At 32.6% G+C, this 23282-nt stretch overlaps 1 protein-coding gene across 1 annotated transcript in view; it reads right to left on the reverse strand.

The window, feature by feature from the left end:
• Nucleotides 1-2135: 2135 nt before the first annotated feature.
• LOC139502413 (uncharacterized protein MCAP_0864-like) overlaps nt 2136-23282 on the reverse strand; it is an 87946-nt gene continuing 66799 nt past the window's right edge. The window contains exons 1-10 of the mRNA XM_071291864.1: nt 16359-16402; nt 15714-15986; nt 14917-14997; nt 14164-14238; nt 12681-12914; nt 10414-10968; nt 9529-9564; nt 8451-8558; nt 7217-7324; nt 2136-2724 (exon numbers count right to left, since the gene is read on the reverse strand). Of these exons, the coding sequence (XP_071147965.1) occupies nt 2285-2724; nt 7217-7324; nt 8451-8558; nt 9529-9564; nt 10414-10968; nt 12681-12914; nt 14164-14238; nt 14917-14997; nt 15714-15986; nt 16359-16383 (1935 nt within the window). The 5' untranslated portion in view covers nt 16384-16402 and the 3' untranslated portion in view covers nt 2136-2284. Of the gene's footprint in view, nt 2725-7216; nt 7325-8450; nt 8559-9528; nt 9565-10413; nt 10969-12680; nt 12915-14163; nt 14239-14916; nt 14998-15713; nt 15987-16358 lie in introns of the transcript that reaches the window.

The following is a 23282-nucleotide window of genomic DNA, read 5'->3' on the forward strand; positions in this document are numbered from 1 at the left end:
TAGTGAAGTCGAAATCATGTCTTCGAAAGTTTAACGAACGATTCAAAAGTTGCTCGAGTTATATTTAATACTAGTATCTGTTTCACACACGACGACGGATGTTTTCCAATTATCGTAACCACAATCCCGTCAATTTTTCCTCCGTCATATGTGGAGCAGGATTTGCTTATTTGATTTTTAAAAGATACCAGATAGATATACAGAGCGCTTAAAAAATTAGATAAAAACTACAAACTTTGAAAACACCATTACACAAGGCTATTTTTTCTCTGACTGTTGATGTCGTTATTTTTTGTAGTTATGTTTGCTTTAAATCGATCTGATAGATTAAATGTACACTTTTCAACTGATTTTGGTAATGTGTTCATTCATAAGTCACTTACACTATTGTCCCAGGTAAGAAGAATGACGTCTGCAAAAATCTTTAAACCCCAACGTAATTAAGTGTGTTTGGCTGCCCTGAGTTATGAGAGTGTACTTCAGTGGTTGTAAATAGTTGCTACATATCATATGTTTTGGGTATAAATCTGCACGTTCGTTTTTTGTTTGAACTGTTTTACAATTATCATTTTGTAGCATTTTATAGATTGATGTGCGGTATCGGTTTACTCATACGTTGATCTATAGTTGACACTTCTACGTCATGTTTTCCTAAGTACATTTTTATCGTGTTAGCAATAATATCATATTTACTATTTATTTTATAAACTTGCTTCTCCAGAAATATGTACATAACTTGACATGAATAAATGAAAATGGGGATTGTAAGTCGATCAGCCAGAGAGCCACTAACAAAACAAAATGGCGAAAAGACAACTACACGTGTTAACCAATAAGTAAGCGCCTTTGTTATACATCAAGCTTTTAACCACTTTGAGTTGTAAATAAGTTAAACATACTCTATCATCTAGAAATTGACAATGAGGGTCGGTTGAAAACAAAACTTAACGACAAAAGAGATGATTTCAGCTTTCCAATTGTGAACTTTCCATTTCTAAGTAGCAACATTCCAGCAGCACCTGCATACGGGTTATATATCTCCCAATTGATACGATATTCCCGTGCTTGCATTTCCTATCATGATTTTCTTGATAGAGGGTTACTGCTCACAAGGAAGCAATTAAACCAAGAGTTCCAAATGGTGAAGTTGAAATCCTCCCTTCGTAAATTTAACGGACGCCATCACGAGTTTGTTGACCGTTATGGAATAACCGTTTCACAAATGATATCGGATATGTTCCTTACGTCGTAACTACAATCCCCTTCCCTTTCATGAATGTGACCTACCGAATTAGACTATTTACCGGATTTGTAATCACATAAGCAACACGACGGGTGCCACATGTGGAGCAGGATCTGCTTACCCTTCCGGAGCACCTGAGATCACCCCTAGTTTTTGGTGGGGTTCGTGTTGTTTATTCTTTAGTTTTCTATGTTGTGTCATGCGTACTATTGTTTTTCTGTTTGTCTTTTTCATTTTTAGCCATGGCGTTGTCAGTTTGTTTGAGATTTATGAGTTTGACTGTCCCTTTGGTATCTTTCGTCTATCAAAGATCACCGAACAAAAACATTACACATATAAATTATCACTTATTATGTTGACATTCACACCAACGACAAAGATAGACAAATAAAAAGCTATTTACAAGCATACATTAGTGCCTTATCATAGATATATTTTGAAGTATACACAAAAACAAATATACGTGCTATGCATTGGAAGCTTTTATTTCAATTTATTTAAAATACATCATTATCAAATGTACATCATATTTCATTATGTGCCATTTTATTGAATACAACTTTCAATAAGTTATTTACAACATTTTTTTTTTGTAGATGAGATGAAGGATTTATGTTAATGAGACAGCAGCTCAACGACACAACTTCAAAAGCTTCTTGTGATTTATTGATATGAAAGAATTAAAAATGGTCTTATCCGGAATATTCGTATATCATTAGAAAATCATAACAGAAACCCTTTTTTTGATTACTTTCAAATTAATATTTTAATTCTTTACAAAGATATGGTTATTTGAAACTACATAAACAATTGTTGGAGAAACATAACTGTGGTACGCAACATTCATTTATCGATAGCTACTGTTATAACATGACAACATTAGGTACTTTCATATTTTGTGACCTTTCATAAAATGTTGTTGTATAGAAAGTCGCCCAGTTGTGAACAGAAAGTTATTGTGGAGATCTAATGGAAGAAATTAATGAGATTAAGTTGTAAAAATTGAACAAAATACATTACCTAACAAAACAATTAAAAAATCTATTTTTTGAGCTGTCCAAGAAGCTTTGAAAGTGCTTCCTTATAATGACTATCACGTCTATAAAAACTCAGAGAGTGAGCTGAATTTAGTCCTATTGGAGGCTTGACGTTAGCTTTGATAATAACGGGGACAACTAATGGTTGCTGATCATATAATGCAGCAATAAGGGTTTTCATTTTGGAGATATCAGGCCAGCAACGTTTTTCAAATCCACCAGACACCAGAATCAATAGTAACACTGCCTTTTGTATTTGTTTGTCAGTTTTACTGAGAAATTGCTCATCGATGAAGCTTTCAATAACTATTTCTTGTATGCTGCTTCTTGTAACACTTTGCGGAACTGCCAGTAAAACATCAGCCTTGAATGATTCTAATTCGTCTTTATTCTCTTCAGCTGCCATCACGAGTATCATCGGATCAACATTTACCTCAAGTGAAACTGAAATAATTGTTGGAATAATTTACATATTTCATATTATTTGTCTAATTAGTTCATTACAAAAAATGAAAACAATATTTTATACATTTTGAGCGTACGAAGCGTTTTCATCGATTGACCTTCTTTATGAAAGCTTAATATCTAAATGCCAAAGAACAAGTTGAAAGCATAGTAACTATACATGAAAATTGTCAAGGCTTTATATAATGTGTACTAATTACCATATTTTATATATACCACAGTTTTCTTTATAAAAAAAATCTACACGAATAAAACCTGTTTTAACTATAAAAATAATAACATGTTTTATATTGAATTTTATACACTCTAAATCAAACTATCAAACGATATGAACTTTTTTATTTTCAAAATTAACCAAAAATTCCTTGACTTATGCTTAAGATATTGATTGGATTTTATTTTATCAAATAACTTTTTCATATAATAATCCAAATTATAATCCCAAAGGTGTTTTATTTATCAACTTTCACGAGTATAAAAAAGAACAGAAATGTCGCGAATAATATAATTTTGATCTTCTCATTCCATAAAATATGAATACTAAATCAAAACACATTAGTTGTCGCATAATTTAAAAAGGCGACTAAAAGTATACGCAATCATAAGTTGGTTTATAAAAATTATGTATATATGGGATTGACCAAAGAGTATTTGTATCATGTAATCGTCGACTATGAAGAATTTTTCATCAGGAGCGGGATGGTCGAGATAAAAATGTGTATCACAGATGTACGAATATGTTCCAATATATTAAAAAAAAAGCTGTAATTATATAGTTAAAGAGATGAAAACAATATATGGACAAAATAAGGTGACGAAAACACATTGTACAAAACAACAGTGGCAACAAAAGATCCAGGTTAAACATCAGGTGCTGTTAAGTTAAGCAACGATCTCAATATTGTACAAAATAATTTGAAAGATTTTGATAAGAAAACGGTGAGATAGACCAACTCTACGATCCAGTCGTTGTTTTCATATCTTTTTTAATGATGTCATTTCTTTATGGTCGTTTTGGAATTTCAAAATGTTTCATTTCAACGTTTTAGCACGAAAGAGTCGAATAAGGGGTGTTTTGTGAAATAATTTGAATTAAAACATGATGCGTTAGCATTTGTTTAAATCCAGTACATCAGTTTTCATTTTGAATTATTCCAATGTTAAATGATCTGTGCGTCACTGGTGCGTTTTGTGTAGACGAAATGTCTCTCTGGTGTCGCAAATTATAATCCTGGTACATGTGATAACTATTTAATAAAGGCAACAGTAGTATACCGCTGTACAAAATTCATAAATCGATAGAGAAAAAACAAATTCGGGTTACAAACTAAAATTGAGGGAAATGTATCAAATATAAGAGAACTACGACACAACAGAGACCCAACACCGAAATGTAAAACACACAGAAACGAACTATAATGCAACAATGGCCATTTTCCTGACTTGGTACAGGGAATTTTCCTGACTTGGTAACGGTCCAATCTAAGAGATGTTGCATTAGTGTTTACTGGCAGAGAGCGTGACACTCTGTCTACATGAGGCATCGAATTTAACATAAAATTGAGAAAGGAAATGGTGAATATGTCAAAGCGACAACCACCCGACCATAGAGCAAACAACAGCCGAAGTCAACCAATGGGTCTTCAATGTAGCGAGAATTCCCGCACCCGTAGGTGTCCTTCAGCTGGCCCCTAAAATATGCATAATAGTACAGTGATAATGGACGTCATACTAAACTCCGAATTATACACAAGAAACTAAAATTTAAAATCATACAAGACTAACAAAGGCCAGAGGCTCCTGACTTGGGACAGGCGCAAAATTGCGGCGGGGTTAAACATGTTTATGAGATCTCAACCCCCCCCCCCTATACCTCTAGCCAATGTAGAAAAGTAAAAGAATAACAATACGCACATTAAAATTCAGTTCAACAGAAGTCCGAGTCTGATGTCAAAAGATGTAACAAAAGAAAATAAATAAAATGACAATAATACATAAATAACAACAGACTACTAGCAGTTAACTGACATGCCAGCTCCAGACCTCAATTAAACTGATTGAAAGATTATGTCTTCATCATATGAATATCAGGTACAATCCCTCCCGTTAGGGGTTTAGTATCATACTATCATAAAATATATGAGAAGAACATAACCCGTGTCATGCCAACAACTGTTTTTTTAGAAATAAATGTGTTTAGTTCCGATGCAAAGACCCTATCAGTGAATCAATGTTAAAGCCAAAATATGCAATCTTTAATGACCTGACAACAGTATCGTAACTATATCCCCTTTTAATAAGTCTATTTAAAGGTTTTGTTAGTTTCTGAGGAGAATACTGACATTTTTGTGCTTTATAAAGAATATTTCCATAAAATTTTGGATGTGAAATACCTGAACGTATAAGATGTCTGCATGTTGAGTTATATTTACGAATTATCTCCTTATACCGGTGATAAAATTTAGTAAATGTTTTGACCAGTTTGTGATATCGAAAACCCTGGTGTAATAATTTTTCAGTAATACATAAATTTCTCTCGCTAAAATCTAATACATTGTTACATACACGAGCGAATCGTACAAGTTGAGATATATAAACACCATAAGATGGTGACAAGGGAACGTCACCATCTAAAAATGGATAATTAACAATAGGAAATGAAAAGTCATCTCTTTTATCATAAATTTTTGTATTAAGCTTCCCGTTTATGATATAGATATCAAGATCGAGGAAAGGGCAGTGGTCATTGTTAACATTAGCTTTATTTAAAGTAAGTTCTACAGGATAAATTTCTTTAGTATACATACTGAAGTCGTCATTATTTAGAGCCAATATATCATCCAAATATCTAAAAGTATTGTTAAATTTTTGTATCAAATGTTGTTTTGATGGGTCTTTGCTAATTTTAGTCATAAATTGTAACTCATAACAATACAAAAACAGGTCCGCAATAAGTGGTGCACAGTTAGTCCCCATTGGAATTCCAATAACTTGACGATATACGGAATCTCCAAAGCGAACAAAAATGTTATCAAGTAAAAATTCAAGTGCATAAATAGTATCAAAGCATGTCCAATTGACATAGTTCTTTTGTTTATTGCTACTAAAAAATGATCTAAAAGAGTTTGAACATATGTACTCGCATTCCGACTTTTTAAATGCCCAGTTAATTAGGGATGTGAATTTTTTCTTAATAAGAATATGAGGCAAAGTGGTATATAGGGTAGAAAAATCAAAACTTTGAACAGATTCAAAATCACCAATATATGCATGCAATTTATCAAGTACTTCCAACGAGTTTTTGACACTCCAAAAGTAATTAATTCCACTATTTTCAAAGGCCTTATTTGAACAATTTATTATCAGGTTTTTTATTGTACCAAGTGTACTAGTAAGTAAATCAGACAATTTAGTAGTTGAACAATGGCTGGAAGATGAAATAAATCTATATTTGTAAGGTTTTTTGTGCAGCTTCGGAAGCCAGTACATAGTTGGGACTTTCATTGTGTTTGGTTCTGCTTGTAAAGAAGTAGCTAAAAGTTTATGTTTGTTACAGATGTCGTTTTCTGAAAATGAAGTCAGTTGGAATGTTGGTGAATTCGTGATTTCCTTTTGCAGAACCTCTATATAAAATTTACGTCAAACAATAATGATATTATTCGCAGCTTTATCAGCCGGGACAAATTCCTTGGCTAGTTCTGTTAGTTTATTTTTGATACGCGAAATAGGGTTTTTATAGTTTTTGTTGAGGGTAAAATGTTCTTTAAAATGTTGTATTCGAATATCAACTATCTTCATTTCTGAATTAAAAAAAGAGTCCAAAGATTTTTTGTCAGCTTTTTCCCGTTTTACCCATTTCAAACAGTAGGCGCGGAGTGAGTCGTTGATGATATTACGACACTCATTCCAGTTAATAGTTGACGGGGGACGATATTTAGGTCCTTTACTGAGGAATGATTTTAACTCTCGGTCGCGAACGATGTTAAGGTCTCCTGTTATAACATGGGAAATTGGTCCATAGGTGTATTCTGAATTACTGCAATTACGTACACGACATAGGTGTATTTTCAGTGATATTTACATCTTTACACAATTGGCTATAATTAAACACATATTTTCGGGTAGATTTCTTGTAAATATAACAAATGAGAGGGAGTTCAGTATTATCAAAATATCCAGGAATTTGGTCTTTAACAGAATGGTCGTTAAAAATACCGGCAATATTTACAAAATCAAAACCTTTATTGACATACTTTATTTTAATAAAATGTTTTTTATGATCTTCAGGGCGATCAATTTTTGGAAACAGTTTAGAATAACAATATGCCATTATAATTTGGACAATTTCATACCCATTTTGACCGGACGACCTGACATCGTACTTGTCGAACGGACGAACTATCAAATTGTCCGTAATATGAATGTTTTATTCACAGAACTTTCATATTTGTATGTGTTAGACTGTACTTACGAGGTCTAGCTTCAGCCTCTTCAGAGGAAGCGCATTGTGCAGCTTCTACTTCTTTTTGTTTGTTTTCTTCTCTAGATATGTTTGATTCATATCTGCTCACCATTTTGGCTGAATATAATGAATAAAACACAATATTACACATACACAATCTTTTTATAAAACGAGTTGTTGTACTTCAATTTCCAATGAGAAAAATATCCGTCAAATATCAAATCACATAGCATAAAGAAATTATTTTATAAGGTCGGAGAAATTTTGACTGCCTCTAGGGGGTTCAGTGGATATGGACAGACATTTTGTCTTTGCAGACGGCCACTAACGCGCAAATACAAGAGATGTTGCAAGGGTGTTTAATGACAGAAGGCGTGATACGATGTATACATGAAGCATCCGATGTAACATCCCCATTCTGACCGGACGACCTGACTGCGTACGTACTTGTCGAACAGACGTGCAAGTTTACTGTCGTTTGCAAGAAGATCACAATTGACAAAACTTCTATTCCCGAGTCACCCTTGAGGGTGCTGCTTATTTCGTGGAAGTCATTAGTTTTTGGTGGAAAGACCTTCGATAGGAAAACTGAAGATTAAAATTGCAGCCGAATGCGCTTATCATGTACTGGGATCGACAACCTCAGTTTTTAAACGACAGTTGTACAGTAGTAAAACCACTTAGAACACTCGGTCACCGTGAGGCTCCCACCAATTCAACTTCTGTCAACGTTTATTTAATAGCTTTGATTACCAGAACGCCAAACACAGCGAGGCTTCTATTATTAAAAATTCTTTTAGAATATACCATTATGCAATTGTATACACTTATCAAGTTTAATTTATATTCAAAGGTCATAAATCGATAGAGAAAAAACAAATTCGGGTTACAAACTAAAATTGAGGGAAATGTATCAAATATAAGAGAACTACGACACAACAGAGACCCAACACCGAAATGTAAAACACACAGAAACGAACTATAATGCAACAATGGCCATTTTCCTGACTTGGTACAGGGAATTTTCCTGACTTGGTAACGGTCCAATCTAAGAGATGTTGCATTAGTGTTTACTGGCAGAGAGCGTGACACTCTGTCTACATGAGGCATCGCATTTAAATTACCCATTTTGACCGGACGACCTGACATCGTACTTGTCGAACGGACGAACTATCAAATTTTCCGTAATATAAATGTTTTATTCATAGAACTTTCATATTTATATGTGTTAGACTGTACTTACGAGGTCTAGCTTCAGCCTCTTCAGAGGAAGCGCATTGTGCAGCTTCTACTTCTTTTTGTTTGCTTTCGTCTCTAGATATGTGTGATTCATATCTGCTCACCATTTTGGCTGAATATAATGAATAAAACACAATATTACACACACACAATCTTTTTATAAAACGAGTTGTTGTACTTCAATTTCCAATGAGAAAACTATTCGTCAAATATCAAATCACATAGCCTAAAGAAATTATTGGCAACGGTATTAGTACTACTATATGTCACATTACAGCCTACAGTATGATTAATTGATTAAATGTTTTATAACGCCACGAACAGCGCTATTGACTATTTCGATTGATTTATTGTTGGTTGCTTAACGTCAAGTGACAAATTTTTCATGCATGGTCAAAACATGGTGAACAAATGTATAATACTTACAATTAGAAAGTTCCTTAATGGATAAAATTCGGAACGAAGGTCGGAAAAATTTTGACTGCCACTAGGGGGTTAAGTGGATATGGACAGACATTTTGTCTTTGCAGACGGCCACTAACGAGCAAATACAAGAGATGTTGCAAGGGTGTTTAATGACAGAAAGTGGACACGATGTCTACATGAAGCATCCGATGTAACATCCCCATTCTGACCGGACGACCTGACTGCGAACTTGTCGAACGGACGTTCAAGTTTACTGTTGTTTGCAAGAAGATCACAATTGACAAAACTTCTATTCCCGAGTCACCCTTGAGCGTGCTGCTTATTTCGTGGAAGTCATTAGTTTTTGGTGGAAAGACCTTCGGTAGGAAAACTGAAGATTAAAATTGCAGCCGAATGCGCTTATCATGTACTGGGATCGACAACCTCAGTTTTTACACGACAGTTGTACAGTATTAGAACCACTTAGAATACTCGGTCACCGTGAGGCTCCCACCAATTCAACTTATGTCAGCGTTTATTTAATAGCTTTGATTACCAGAACGCCAAACACAGCGAGGCTTCCATTATTAAAAATTCTTTTAGAATATACCATTATGCAATTGTATACACTTATCAAGTTTAATTTATATTTAAAGGTCATTATTGTGATAACGTACCTGTTTTGTCCTCATCGTCGCCGGGGCAATCTTTTTCTGTAAATTGAAATTTAGACTATATAATCAACTAGAATAAATATGTATAACTAGTCTCTCATGATGACCTTAACATATTGTTAGACTTTGTAACTGGTAGTTTATACATTTTTTAGATTTTAATATTCTTTTTTTCTTCATCATACGTTTCTTTTCTTTATTTTGCTTTTTAATCTTGTACTGTTGTTTTCATTATTGTCATTTAATGTCTGATTACCCACTCATATAAGTGTGACTTATAAATTTTAATATCCATCTAATTGCATTTATCAATTTAATAATTGTATTGATGGTTATATGAATAGAATACAAACATTTTGTAAATGGTTCTAACTTTTCCCTTGCAGCAAAAAATTAGAAATAAACAAGAAATTTTGATTCTTATCTATTCTATAATTGGAACTTTAAGCACATTGGAATATTTCAATTAAACTGACAAATAATAATCAGTGATATGTGGATAATGCATAATGTTTTTTTTATATTGCAAAATGTCAGAGGTATAACTAACTGAAAATGTTCTATAAAAAGTGATGATTCTATACAACGGAAACAACAAAGTCAAAGGATTTCTTAAACAGTCACAAGTTCCTAGTAACCAGTTTTTTTTATATATTAAAATTGATCGACTGAAATACCAATGATCCGGAATTTACGACTTTTTCATCAAATCAAGAATTTGTATCGCATTCAAGATTATCGTTTTTACCTTTTTAATTTTTGCTACATAGTTAAATGTTTTCGGTAATAAGTAACATCAAGAGAAATTTTAGGAAAAAAAGGTCTTAATAAGACATTTCATATAGTTTACACAGTTGCTTACAAAACGGAGCTAAGAGAAAAATATACCAATAAGAGGATAATGCGAAATTTCTATTGCTCGGGATATCCTATTCTGGATTTCTTCTTTCTGTTGTGACTGTTTTATGTTTTCAATTTCCAATGCATGTCTTCTTTTTTTCCTTTCCAATTCTTCCAGTATTGCTGATTCTTTTTCCAACGCACTTTTATAAAGATCTAGTTCAGACGTCTGTTGCTGATGTAGTTCCTTCTCTTTTTTAATCTCAACATCGAGTGAACTTAGCTCCTGTCTTAAAGACGTTTCTTTAGATTGTAAATCATTTGCATCTGAATGCAACTTTTTTATCTGAGCTTCAATTTGAATGCGTTCTTTTGCACATTTTTTCATCTTCTGACGACATGATTCAGACGTGGTTGTCAGTTCCTTCGTTCTACAATCAGTCTGTAATATTTCTTTGGTCTTAGCAGAAATATTATTTTCAATTATTCTAGTTGAATGGAAAAACTTTAAGTAAAGATCCTCTAATGGTTTATGGTTGCTGTTGCGTAAAGCATGGTCTGTACTAATACATTGCAACACGATTTGTTTAACAGGCAATGATTCTAAAAACGAAGTATAATAAAAAAAACAATAACATTATTAATGTCATGCGTCAAAATAGGTGATTCTTAAACCTAAAATAAATATCATCAAATATACCATGTATACAAAGATTATAAATAATAAGGCCAGACGCCAGTTGCATTTGAAACAAAATAGTTTGAATCAAATTCACTGAAGACCACAAATTCCCTACAATGTCCATAAACATGCTAAACTGGCTTAAACAATATATATCTGGGGATTAAATATCTTGAGTGTTTTAAATGATTTAATCATATTGGGAACATCGCCCTCGTATAAGCATCCTTACGTTTCGTCTACATCAGAATCATCAGTAGAAAATGAATTAAAAAAAAGTTAAAAACAAAAACAAGTTTAAAGAGCAAAGAGAACCAATTTTTCTTTAAAGTTTTACCAAATCAGCACCCGTCTATCAATCCCTTGGATAGAAAAGCCTATGATATATTAAATATTTGAAACGATTGTTAATATCTCATTCACAGTGGCTTCCAATAATAATCTTACTGTACACATTAGTGTTCATATGTTTAAGTAAATCCTAGGGAAAAAGGAACACCAAGAGCATCTTGCATACTATTTTAAATCCATGTTAGATATGTTAATTATGTCCCGTCACTCAATAACACACTTTTCATTGATATTGAGACTAAAATAGTACTGAAGCTAGAAAGTCTTCGTTATAGCTTGCTTTTCCCTTGATAATTGCACAGATTGGACAACTTCAAGCTAGTATTTTATAAAAACGTAATTCATTCAATTTATCAATTGTCAACTTTCTATTGTTTTACAGTACAAAAAGTCGAAAGATACAAAAGGGAACATCCAAACTCATCAGTAGACATCAAACCAAAAACGACAGGGCTAATATAGAGGCATACCAATAGACAAACACACAAACTACAGTGCACAATTCCAAGATAGAAAACAAAAGACTGAGCAACACGAACCTAATTGTACCCTCTGACCCTTCATATGACATAATATTTCATTTAATACTTGTATGTATATGTTCACACTATTATTGTGCTCCTGACACAGTTACTCCGAATAAAGACTGAAATGCTCCTTTATAAGTTCCCTAGACACAATCATAAAATGATTACGAAAAACATGTATGTGTCTCGATTCACTAACGAAAAGTTTTCTTGACTTTAGATCTTAAAATAAAATAAAAAACGTTTGGTCTGTAAATGTATCGATTATATCCGAATCCCGGTTCTAACAGGAGACACTTACACCGATGACTTAGGTTTTGTCCCTCTTCGTGTTCATGCAATTTATCAGGTTTTTCACCTTAATATGTTCAGATTTATGCGATTTGCACATCAGTGATCTACTGTTGTCTCTAATTCATAAATAATCCAAATAAAAAAATGGAGTCACATTGATACCGTTAATGTTATATAAACGTGATTATAATGGAATTGGTATGCTTAATTGTAGTTAGTTAATCATCAATAAAGGTGAACAGTGATTGCTCTATGATAATACTTAAAACGGTCAAGGTAAACAATATAACAACCATGTCAGGTTTAGATAACTCTTATATACAACATACTCGACAATATACAGTATATCATATCAGCAGAGTTCAAGCAAAAACTTAGCTAATAACAATAGACTTTACTAGCATCCCTAATCCATACCATTGAACAATTTCTTAATAAACTACGACTCGTTTATACTCTACCTTTCTGAAATACAAAACCTGGTGATTCCAATGCGGTTATCTTCACTATTAGATCATCTCGTTTCAAAAAGTGCAGAATGGATTTTAAATAACTAAAGTCGTCTTCAGTTATCAAACATGTCTCGTGGAGCTTTCGCATTAAGTCAACACCAGTTTCTATTTCTTCAAGTTTTGTTTTAGGGAATTGGTCCTTCTTTGTCTGACGTAAAAGTGCCTTAATTTCTGTTAATTCGTCTAAAAAGGAAATTTCTAATATAAGTTTTGATATAAGAAAGCTGATTTATTTCCTTACATTTCTTAGCTTGTTCCATGGAAGAGAAATGATATGGCATATTGATTAATGACATAATAAGCTCTACATGCATTATGATACCTTAAAAACGGAGCAAACGCTCACCACTCACTTTTATATAAAGCCATTCATGTTATAAAAAAAAAAATGACGTAGGCGTTTGTTTTTGTAGTAGGTCAGTGTTTCTGTTGTTCCGTTTTCTTTCCTCTTATAGTTGATGTGGTTCCGTCCGTATTGGTTAGCGACCAGGATTTGTTTCAGTGATATCGATTTATGACTATTGAACAGCGGTATACTGCTATTGTCTTTTTTAAAACAATATTCTCAATGCATATAAGAGGAGATAATTAATATTGAATCACATACCAATAGAATGCCCAAAAAATTCAAAAATTGTAGAAACTGACATGATGCTGGAATTTCAAATAATGACTAAATTCCTGAAGGCATTCTTTTTTACTTGTTTAACCTTTATTATCAGTTTCACACGTGACCTCAAAAACCTACATTGTTTACAGACTAACACGATTATATGTGAATTGACAGCTGCCGACAAAAAAGTCCAAGGTATGAACTTGATTCCGCTTCAACATGTTCAAATTGGAGCATCCGCTACTTTCTTACAATTTAAACAAGATGATATGTTTAGAAAACGATACAATCTTCTCCAGATGGAGTATAATTTGCACATGATTCAGAAAAGAAATAGTTTACCTACCGAATTATACTATTTACCGGATTTGTTATAACATGAGCAACGCGACGGATGCCACATGCGGAGCAGGATCTGCTTACCCTTCCGGAGAAACTGAGAACACCCCCAGGTTTTTGTGGGGTTTGTGTTGCTTATTCTTTAGTTCAATATGCTGTGTCATGTGTACTATTGTTTTTCTGTTTGTCTTTTTCAATTTTAGCCATAGCCTTGTCAGCTTATTTTCGATGTATGAGTTTGACTGCCGTTCTGGAATCTCCTTTATGTTGTTTAATTTAGTTAAGTTTAAATTATGTAGTTGATTTCAGTTTAGTTTAATTTACTTTAAGAAGTCATTCCATGTTTCCGCACATAAATAACAGATAATATCGACAAATAGAACTTTAAAACAACGACATTTAATCTATAATCTCCTTCAGTTAGATTCTAAGAAACTTTTAAGAAAGTCATATTGTTACTAATTTTACAGATTTACTTACGATGCGTTAGATTACTCCAAATATCTCTTTCTACATACATGATTTGTTCCTTTCTGCCTTTTATACAGGCCTTTACTTTAAAAGATAAGTACTCTGTTTAATTGGGAACCTTATAGTTTTATTTACAAGTCTTGAAATCAAAAATGTAACACAAAATATCCTTTTAACGTTCAATGCAACCAAACAAAAGTATTATCTAATCATCGTTTACCTTAACGAGAATATCTGGACTTCGGTTGTTGTCGTTTGTTTATGTGTCACATATTTCTTTTTCTTTCATTTTTTTGTACATACATTACTCCGTTAGTTTTCTCATTTGAATTGTTTTACATTGACATTTGATCTCTCGTTGATAGTTGTCTCATTGGCAATCATACCACATCTTCTTTTTTTATATTGATGATTTTTTTTCTTGTTTGCAAAATATTGGAATTCAATACACTGCGATTCATATTTACTGGTTGATTTTTTAGAAGAATTCTTAATTATTATAGATTCCTTGCATTGATGTTGAACGAACTTTAGGAATCATGTTTCATTGTCAAATAAAATCTTTGGAATAACGATGAGGGGATAATTTCTCTAGTTATTCGGTGATTTATTCCCAGGGATACTCGACCAACTGCTTTAAGTCGGAAAATTCGTCTTAACAGCAAAGAAATATGCAATTAATTTACAGAAAAAAAATATCTAAGAATTACAAAGGATGATCTTTCGTATTTTGTTGTTTATCTGTTGAAATTACTAACTTACTGTTTTGATTTGAAATATCTATTTCGAAAAGGTTTCCTTTAATGATCTCAAACTCTTGATCAGATGGTAAATCGAGTGTATCTAAACATAAATATACGAATAGATATACATGCATTATTGCAATATAAAAATCATAAAGATAAAATGATATTGCCCATCACATACTTTGTAAGTTGCTATATATGTCATAATACAGGTTCTGTTAAATTTTCAATAAACCACACTCAATGTTCGATTTCAACAAACCCATGGTTTTAACATATTGTTACATTCAGAGATTCTCGACTTAACTCGTAGTCACATGTACTTATATGGGCGCCTTTCAAACACAGTTATCATCATTGAAGTACATGAAATGAATTCAAGTATTTCAACTAATGTTATCAATATAAAATATACAAAGGTGCATAAACAATGTAAACAGATAATACGCAAACACATCATTACATAAAGTTCAGTAGTTTACTAGCGCTTGGTGCATGAAAATATAATTGGTGCACTGCATTCTAATATTCGGCATAACTGGTGCATTGTTACCCAAATACCAACGTAATAAAATAGTATCCATATGCATTTTGCAGCAAATCATCTTTAGAAAAATACTGATACCGAATGAACACTAGTAGCTCTATTCTTTGCAAGTGTTCCAATTTTATTTCAATGTGTATATTGTTGTTAATGAAATGCACAATTTATTCAAAAACAAGAAAAGGAACACACAATGTTATATTTTGGCATGTAAGAATAAAAGTAACTGTAAACAGTTAAAATTACAAAATTGGTTAATGCATACTCACCACTTTGAATTTGACGCTTGAATTTATTAATGAGGTCTTTGTCTTGAGTCTTTATCAGTGCTCTGTACATGAATTCAATTGGGTTGAATCCTAGCCGTGTAACTGTTTCAAGCCAATGTAGTAAGTATTGAAAGAAAAACATATCTCTCAGGTTTCCTGGCAACTTTAATAGCTCTTTAGAATTGTATCCTAGATCAGCAAGAAATACAGTCCAACTCAAACCATAAGTGGCAGTCAACTCAAGAAAAAACCTATAAATATTGTCATCTTCATCTGAAAGAATAACACAAATGACGATTTTGACAAATTCAAAGAATCCAAGAGACTGAAAAAGAAGATTCTAGTTTTTAGTTTTCAATTTCTGTTAATAAATTATAAAACATATCTATGTTTTAGACCTTTTTGTTCCTGCATTGTCACGAATTCAAAGGATTAATGAGTACGCAGGCAAATATTCCGATTTCATTGATTTGTATTGGAAAAATTTAAGCAAGAGCCTATTGAAGATCCTTTTCCTAATTTTGAAAGTTTAAAGATGCCTTCAATAGGATTCCTTTGATTTTAATTCAGTATCTCATGGTACAAAAAAGTTCTTTAGAGTAATTAAATGGTTTATAGCTCACATGTATTTAAATTTGTACTCACCAACCACCCCATCAACCACTGACATTTCATTGAAACGTTCTAAATACTCTGAAACATATATAAAAAAAAATACAATTTCAAGAAAAGAAAAGAAAGCAAATGTAAGATAAGGACAGTTTTAGGTCTTCAAACTTATGCAATTTTATGAACAATGTTCAAACTGTAAAACAATCCTATGTTCAAGTTAGTATCATCAATATTTTTTTTATCAATCAAGATTCCATCAAACAGATAGTTTCCAATTGTTTTGCAAGATGCAAGATAAAATGTCAGCGTTAAGAAATAAATGTGAGTTAAATTTCTTTTAGGGGTAAGGCTTTTGGTCATATCTGTTTTGTTAAAACTAAGTGTAAAACATTTAAGGAATGACTAATATTTGTTCTGTATATGAAGAAATTACTAGTACATAAAAAAAACGATGCACACTAAATAATCTGCGTAGCGGGTTATTTAAAGTGTGCACTACATTTTTTGATGCTATTTCGATTAGGCAGAAAAGGTATTACAATCACTGTTTATTATTTAATTTTTAATTCTATTTTAAACCGGAGTAAATCATGGAAAAACTTTAACGACGAAATTTTGTCTATGAACTGATAAACAAAATGAAGTCACCTAATCAGAAGACGCGTTACATCCAAATTCAAATTATCACAAAATTACTTTAAGTTAAAATATGCCAATTTCATTTTTTTCTTTCTATTATCAATGTGACATCGGATGGCATATAAATCGTTTTCTTTGTGTATATTTTATCACCTGCGACAGAACTTAGACCGTTTGAGTCATTGCTTCTGTGTATTGCTATGTACTCTGAAAATAAGGTATATGTGTAATTAATAGAGCTTTCTTACAAATTGACGAAAGGTACGTATGCTTGACGAATCATACGTAAGACTCGTTTTAGGGATCCTTTATTTTGACACATTTATACAATAGTCGTGGAACTTCGGACAATAATCGTGCATGCTACGACACTTATTAAATTGGATTTTTCTTGAGATATATTTAGGATTTCGGGACGTACGATAGGTTAGAATATGATTATTGATACCACCAGGTCGGAGGAGGTAACACTACAAAGTATTCTAAATATAGAGTTGTCAGACGAAAAAAATGTCCCCTAGAAAAATAAAAACCGACCCCTCCCCCACTTTTAATATTACAATGTTGCACTGTTTAACCCAAGAAAATATCAAAGCAAATACAAATGTCTTCTTCCCTAACAGAAATACAAATACTTCCTTGATTCATAATTTGCAACGCTTAAAATAATAAAATGAAAAAAATAGGATGATCTTTATACTATTCCATATGCTGGTGCTCATTTCATAACTTTTGAACCATCGCCTAAATGTGATATATGATACACCGGAGCAATGGAACGGTTATTTTAGCGTATAACTGCGTTTTGCCTAAGTCCTGAACATTCATGAAATATTACCCACTGGACGATAAGTGACAACTTCGTGTCTATCTTCCAAACATGTGTACTGTTAAATCGTCATTATAAAATCCACAATATATATGGTGTAAAACTGTAGATTCATTTCTTGATATACAAAGTCTTTTTTTTTTTTTTTTAGATTTATTCAACATTACTTTTTAAAATAATTGTATCATCATTTTATAGCAAATCTTGATATTCCACTTTGATAATTTGCTGAAAGTGTACTGTAACAAATAAAAACAAGTTGCTTTCTTTAAAAAAAGAAATGCAATCGTAAACCCAAATGCTTGTTTGGCATTATCATGATTATATATATATTAGATAATTGTTTAATAAAGATGTATTGTCTTATATTACTTTTGTTGTGCATAAGAATTAGAAACTGACATTGCCTGTTTATTTAATGTAATACCGGCTTCACACATCAACGTATAGATCCGACGTACGTCGGTCGTCGTAAAAAAAAAATCATGCACGCTACCAATACGCTAGTAATTTTGATGCATTCAACCTGTCAATCATATCTGTATCGTGTGCACAACGAGCTTAAAGCGTGTATTGGGTGTGCGTAAAGCGTACCTAATCGTTTCTCCTAGTCTTTCTACATTCCCAACTGCAGGTCTGTCTATATGTGAATGTTTGTCAATACGTCTGTCACATTCGCCCGTCTGTTTACATGTTTACCAGTCCGTCTATGTCCACTGATTCGTCTAAATGTTCACAAGCTTTCGGTAAGTGCGATTATTTCAGTGATTTGTGTCTATTGTTTTTTATGTAAGTGATTATTGTGCACCGTACCCATATTTTTAGGGACGCGAATTGCAACTGATATTTTACATTTTTTTCTTCATGTGTTGTCCTTAAGGTTTGGTTCATTTGGGAGGGTTAGATTTATGGCCACCACATTGTTTATGTGCCAACGTCCATTATAAAGCCAGGAACATGTAGTGAAGTGGTTGTTGTTCATAATTCATGTCGGTCAAGTTTTTTTCGTAAATTATTTTGTTATCAATAAGGCTGTTTAGTTTTGTTTGATTTTTGTTTTTAAATCTTAATGGTCGGGGCATTTAATAGCCGACTAAATAGTGTTTTTTTTTCATTTTTGGAGGCCGCTCGGTGCATGCCTTTAAAGACTTACAACCACGGCATTGTAACTCTGGTTGGTACTTGTATCATTAGTGCTGGAACATGGTCGATCCTATGCACCTTTGAGGCAGGCGGGATATTTTTGTAGATCTTGTACAGCTCAAACTAATGGTTCCTGTACTTCTATGTCTAGTCCCATGTTGCATGGTTGGAGAGGGTGTAATATCTTCTGTAGGTTTGAAGAATTTCACCCGTATCGGACTTCTTCTCCTGAATGAAAGCTTTAAGGCGACGCGTATTTTTGTATGTGTCTCAAACTTATCTGTAGCGTTTTCAACGCTCGTATAGCGTGTATATTATGTGCGTGCAGTTTACAAGTATACGCTTGACAAACGCTTGAGCTGAATGAAATTTTTTATGTTCCATTAAAATTTTCATGAAGTAAAAGCGTTCACCAAGCCTATACCCAAATGCATTTCGACGTACTTCAAACTTATGGAACGCGGATTTAAACGCTTGCGTAGCGTTCCTCTGGTGAGCAACTAAGTTACGCATACGATGATACGGACTTTGTTAATTTTCTTTTTTGACTGATTGTTTTACATTGTCATTTCGGGGCCTTTTATAGCCGACTACGCGTTGCGTGCTTTGCCTGTTGTTGAAGGCCGTACGGTGACCCATAGTTTGTATTTCTGTGTTATTTTGGTTTCTTGTAGATAGTTTTCTCATTGACATCTTCTTTTTTATATTTCGATATCTTATCGCCGACCTGGTTAAGTCTGCTAAAAATGCATGCATGATTCATTTTTAGGTTATCAGTCGTAATTAAAGTGGCACATTTAATTAGTTGTTTCATTGCTTGAAGTATCATTTCTTACATCTGCATGGTCAAGTGTGTATTTTTTAAAAATAAATCTAAGATTTAGATTTCAGTCACGGTTATTTTCCCCCTTCATATTGAATATCTATATACTTATCAGTCGCATTTTAATGACGAAAAGGATTCAGAGGTTATTATGTGACCTCCTTGTTTTAAAAAAAAAGTAAATAATGTTGCAATATTGAAACAAAGAAAATAACTTTAAATTTGCAATATTACTGAAAATAAATACGAACATAACTTTCATAATTAATTTTAACGTTATTTTCAAAAAACGATTTTTTTTTTTGAAAAATCCTCGTTTTTACACCTATTAGAGGCACATATTTATGATTATATTTCCATGTCCTTGGTCTATCCTAGACGTAAAATTTCAAAATAGTGCTAATACCTTTTTAAAGATTTTATTTTTAATTGTTCTCGTTCAAAATATTTTATTTTTTCATATTCAATATCTATTTAATTTTATTTTTAATAACCATTTTTTTTTTATTAAAGTTGCAATATTTAACCAAAAAAATAACTGTAATTTAATCATATGCAAGAAAGACTTCCCTTTAATTTCAGTAAAAAAAAAATAGCTTGGTTTTTACAACATGTACATCTTCACAAAACGTACAATCTAAAATAAAATGCTACTAAAACTCTTTCTAAAGATTTTATTTTTAATTATTCTCGTTCAGAATATAAAGCGCATTGTTTACATGAAATCTTATCTCATATCTAAACACAGCTGGTTACATCGTTTGACTAATTAAAATACTACGCATGTAGGTTGATATTAGCAGCTTGTAATCGTGTGCAAGAAAATATTATATCATAATAAATTTTAGATCATACGTAAAATATCTCTATAGCAACTTAAGATGCTAATGCATATTCAACAGATTAGTAAGCTATTGCGCATGCATTTGAAAGGTGGTCATAGCTATTGCGCATGTATTTGAAAGGTGGTCATAGAAAGAACAGAAGTGTTCCGAATAACATCCGGTGTTCCGAAAGACTACATCACTCGTCCAATATATACTGCGTAAACCCTCAGGGGTTTACGCAATAAATGTGAATCTTGTCGTTAAATTTAGACTAACGATCTTCAATAATGTCATTGAATTGTTAATCGTGAAACTCGTGCTTAAAAAAATCCCGCGGAAATGTGTGTACTCGTGGTTTACGTAAATAACGTATCGGACGTAAGTGTATTTGACACTTTTTTTCTCTGTTAGATTATATTATAATCGTGTATTATTTGCGATATTATTTTTTTTTAAATAAACTTGATTTAGAAAAGAATGCTGTTTTACTGGATAAAAGAAAGACTCTTTTAACTGTTTTTGTAAAAATGAAATACGTGCTCCCTTTACGTTCGTTCGTACCTTTCGTCAATTTGTAAGAAAGCTCTACAATGAGCCAAAAGAGCTCAAAACAAATATTTTCACGATTGTAATTGATGTACTGACTAATAATAGATTTGCAGTTCCAGCTTCAATTAGGGTAATAGAAATGGATTATATATTGCAAAATGTTGTTGAACAGATTTAGAAAATATTAAAATCATTAACATAAAAAATCTTTAAAAAATTCTTATCATGAATTTCTTTAGTCTTTTATTGTCCCTTTTCAGTTATCGCAATTTTTATCCCTAGTATTGTATTTGGCTTTCGAAACTTCTCGATAAAGATTATTTCAGAACTGATTGTCTTTCGCTCTGGACCATGTTTTGGAGTGAAGTGTGACGTTCATCTTCGCTGATCGATTACATATTTTTTTTAGGGGTCAGCGGCAGCCCTCCGCCAGGTGAGAAAATTTCTCAGTGTTGAAGACATATCGGTGGCCTTGGGCTGTTATCTGCTATTCGTTCGGTGTTGTTGTCTCTTTGACACATTCCCCGTTTCCTAAGTTTTATCACCTTATCATTTTATATCATACGTTTAAACACATTGAACTAATGGATGTTAACAAGTCAGGAAAAAGACCGTTGTTTCCATTGTTTTTTTTGGGGGGCGATAACCTTTAATATTGTCCTTTTTTACGGACTGCCCCCTACTTTTGGAATTCGATATTTCATTTTTTCTCTAATGATACGCACAGAAAAGGATAATTATTTTTGGTGAATGCATAAACAAATTCTAAAAAGAAACATTTAAGATACACATCCAAATTGTTAAATCCTACCAACTGAATAATTTTTTCAAAATCGGGGAAATACATAAGTTGTAAAAAAATATATTCCCACATCTCCATACCCGTAAGAGCCTTATAATTTTAGTTCTCTATCAATCAATACACTCATTTGACACTGGCAATCTGGCCCATTGATATAACTCGTGTTTACCGTTAAGATTGTTACCGTTTATATTAGCTTGTGCTGTCGGCAGGATTTTGTAAATTGTTGTTAGCTAGTTAAAAGGAAGTAAAAGGTATTAAAGTGTATACATATGTACCAAGCTCAAATAAATTTTCAATCAAAATTTCAGTAAGCCGTTGCTTGTATTTCATGAGAAAACGCGACTAGCATTTTATACCTGGCCATAATGTGTAAGACTATATATAAGTATTTGGTTAACAGTAAGTTGATGAACGATCATTCTAAAAATACACCACAAAGTAAAATATGCTCAAATGAAGCTTGTTATCAAATATCAGGAAGATGTATTTAGTAGTTTTTCAGGAAACGACAGACGTTTACCAGTATATCCCTTCTTTCTGGGAAGAGGCACAATTACGTACAGATGAATTACAACATACATTAAGATTGACATACAGAGTGAGAAATATCAAAGAATTATCTTTGCACTGGACTTAATATCCAGTATTTTGGTAGAGATATAGCATATACAGTTTCTAGTATAGTTTGCTGTTGAAATGAACGTGCATCATGTTGCTCTATTGCGCTCAATCCTTGGTTTAGTTAGATGAAAAATATTCGGGGGAAAAATTAATGTTGTTTGATTAATTTAATGTGGCAGTTACACCAAATATTCAAAATGTCATTTGATCAGAAATTTAAAATATTGACATCTATTGTTTCTTTTTAATTTGACACGAAATACATGAAACATGCCAAACTGTGTAAAGTGAATTTAGTCTCAGATGCATATTTTAGTTATTAAGTGTTATTGGCTTTGAACTAGATGTCAGTAACGGCGAGTACTCTCAGATCTATGTTTTGCTGTTGTTGGGATATACAAGTACCCGGCCACGTCCACTCTGTTTAATATTTCTAGTTGTATCAATCTGATGAGTTAAGCCTTTTTTAACTGATTTTTATAGTTCGTTCTTATGTTGTAATGTTACACCACTGTCCCAGGTTAAGGGGGGAGGGGGGGCTGAGATCCCGCTCACATGTTTAACCCCGACACATTCTGTATGTAATTGCCTGTCCTAAGTCGGGAGCCTGTAATTTAGTGTTTGACGTTTGTTGATGTGTTACATATTTGTGTTCTGTTCGTTTTTTGCACATAAATTGGGCCGTTATTTTTTCTCGTTTTGAATTGTTTTACAATTGTCA

Source organism: Mytilus edulis, chromosome 14 (assembly GCF_963676685.1).
Source record: "Mytilus edulis chromosome 14, xbMytEdul2.2, whole genome shotgun sequence".
Lineage (NCBI taxonomy): Eukaryota > Metazoa > Mollusca > Bivalvia > Mytilida > Mytilidae > Mytilus > Mytilus edulis.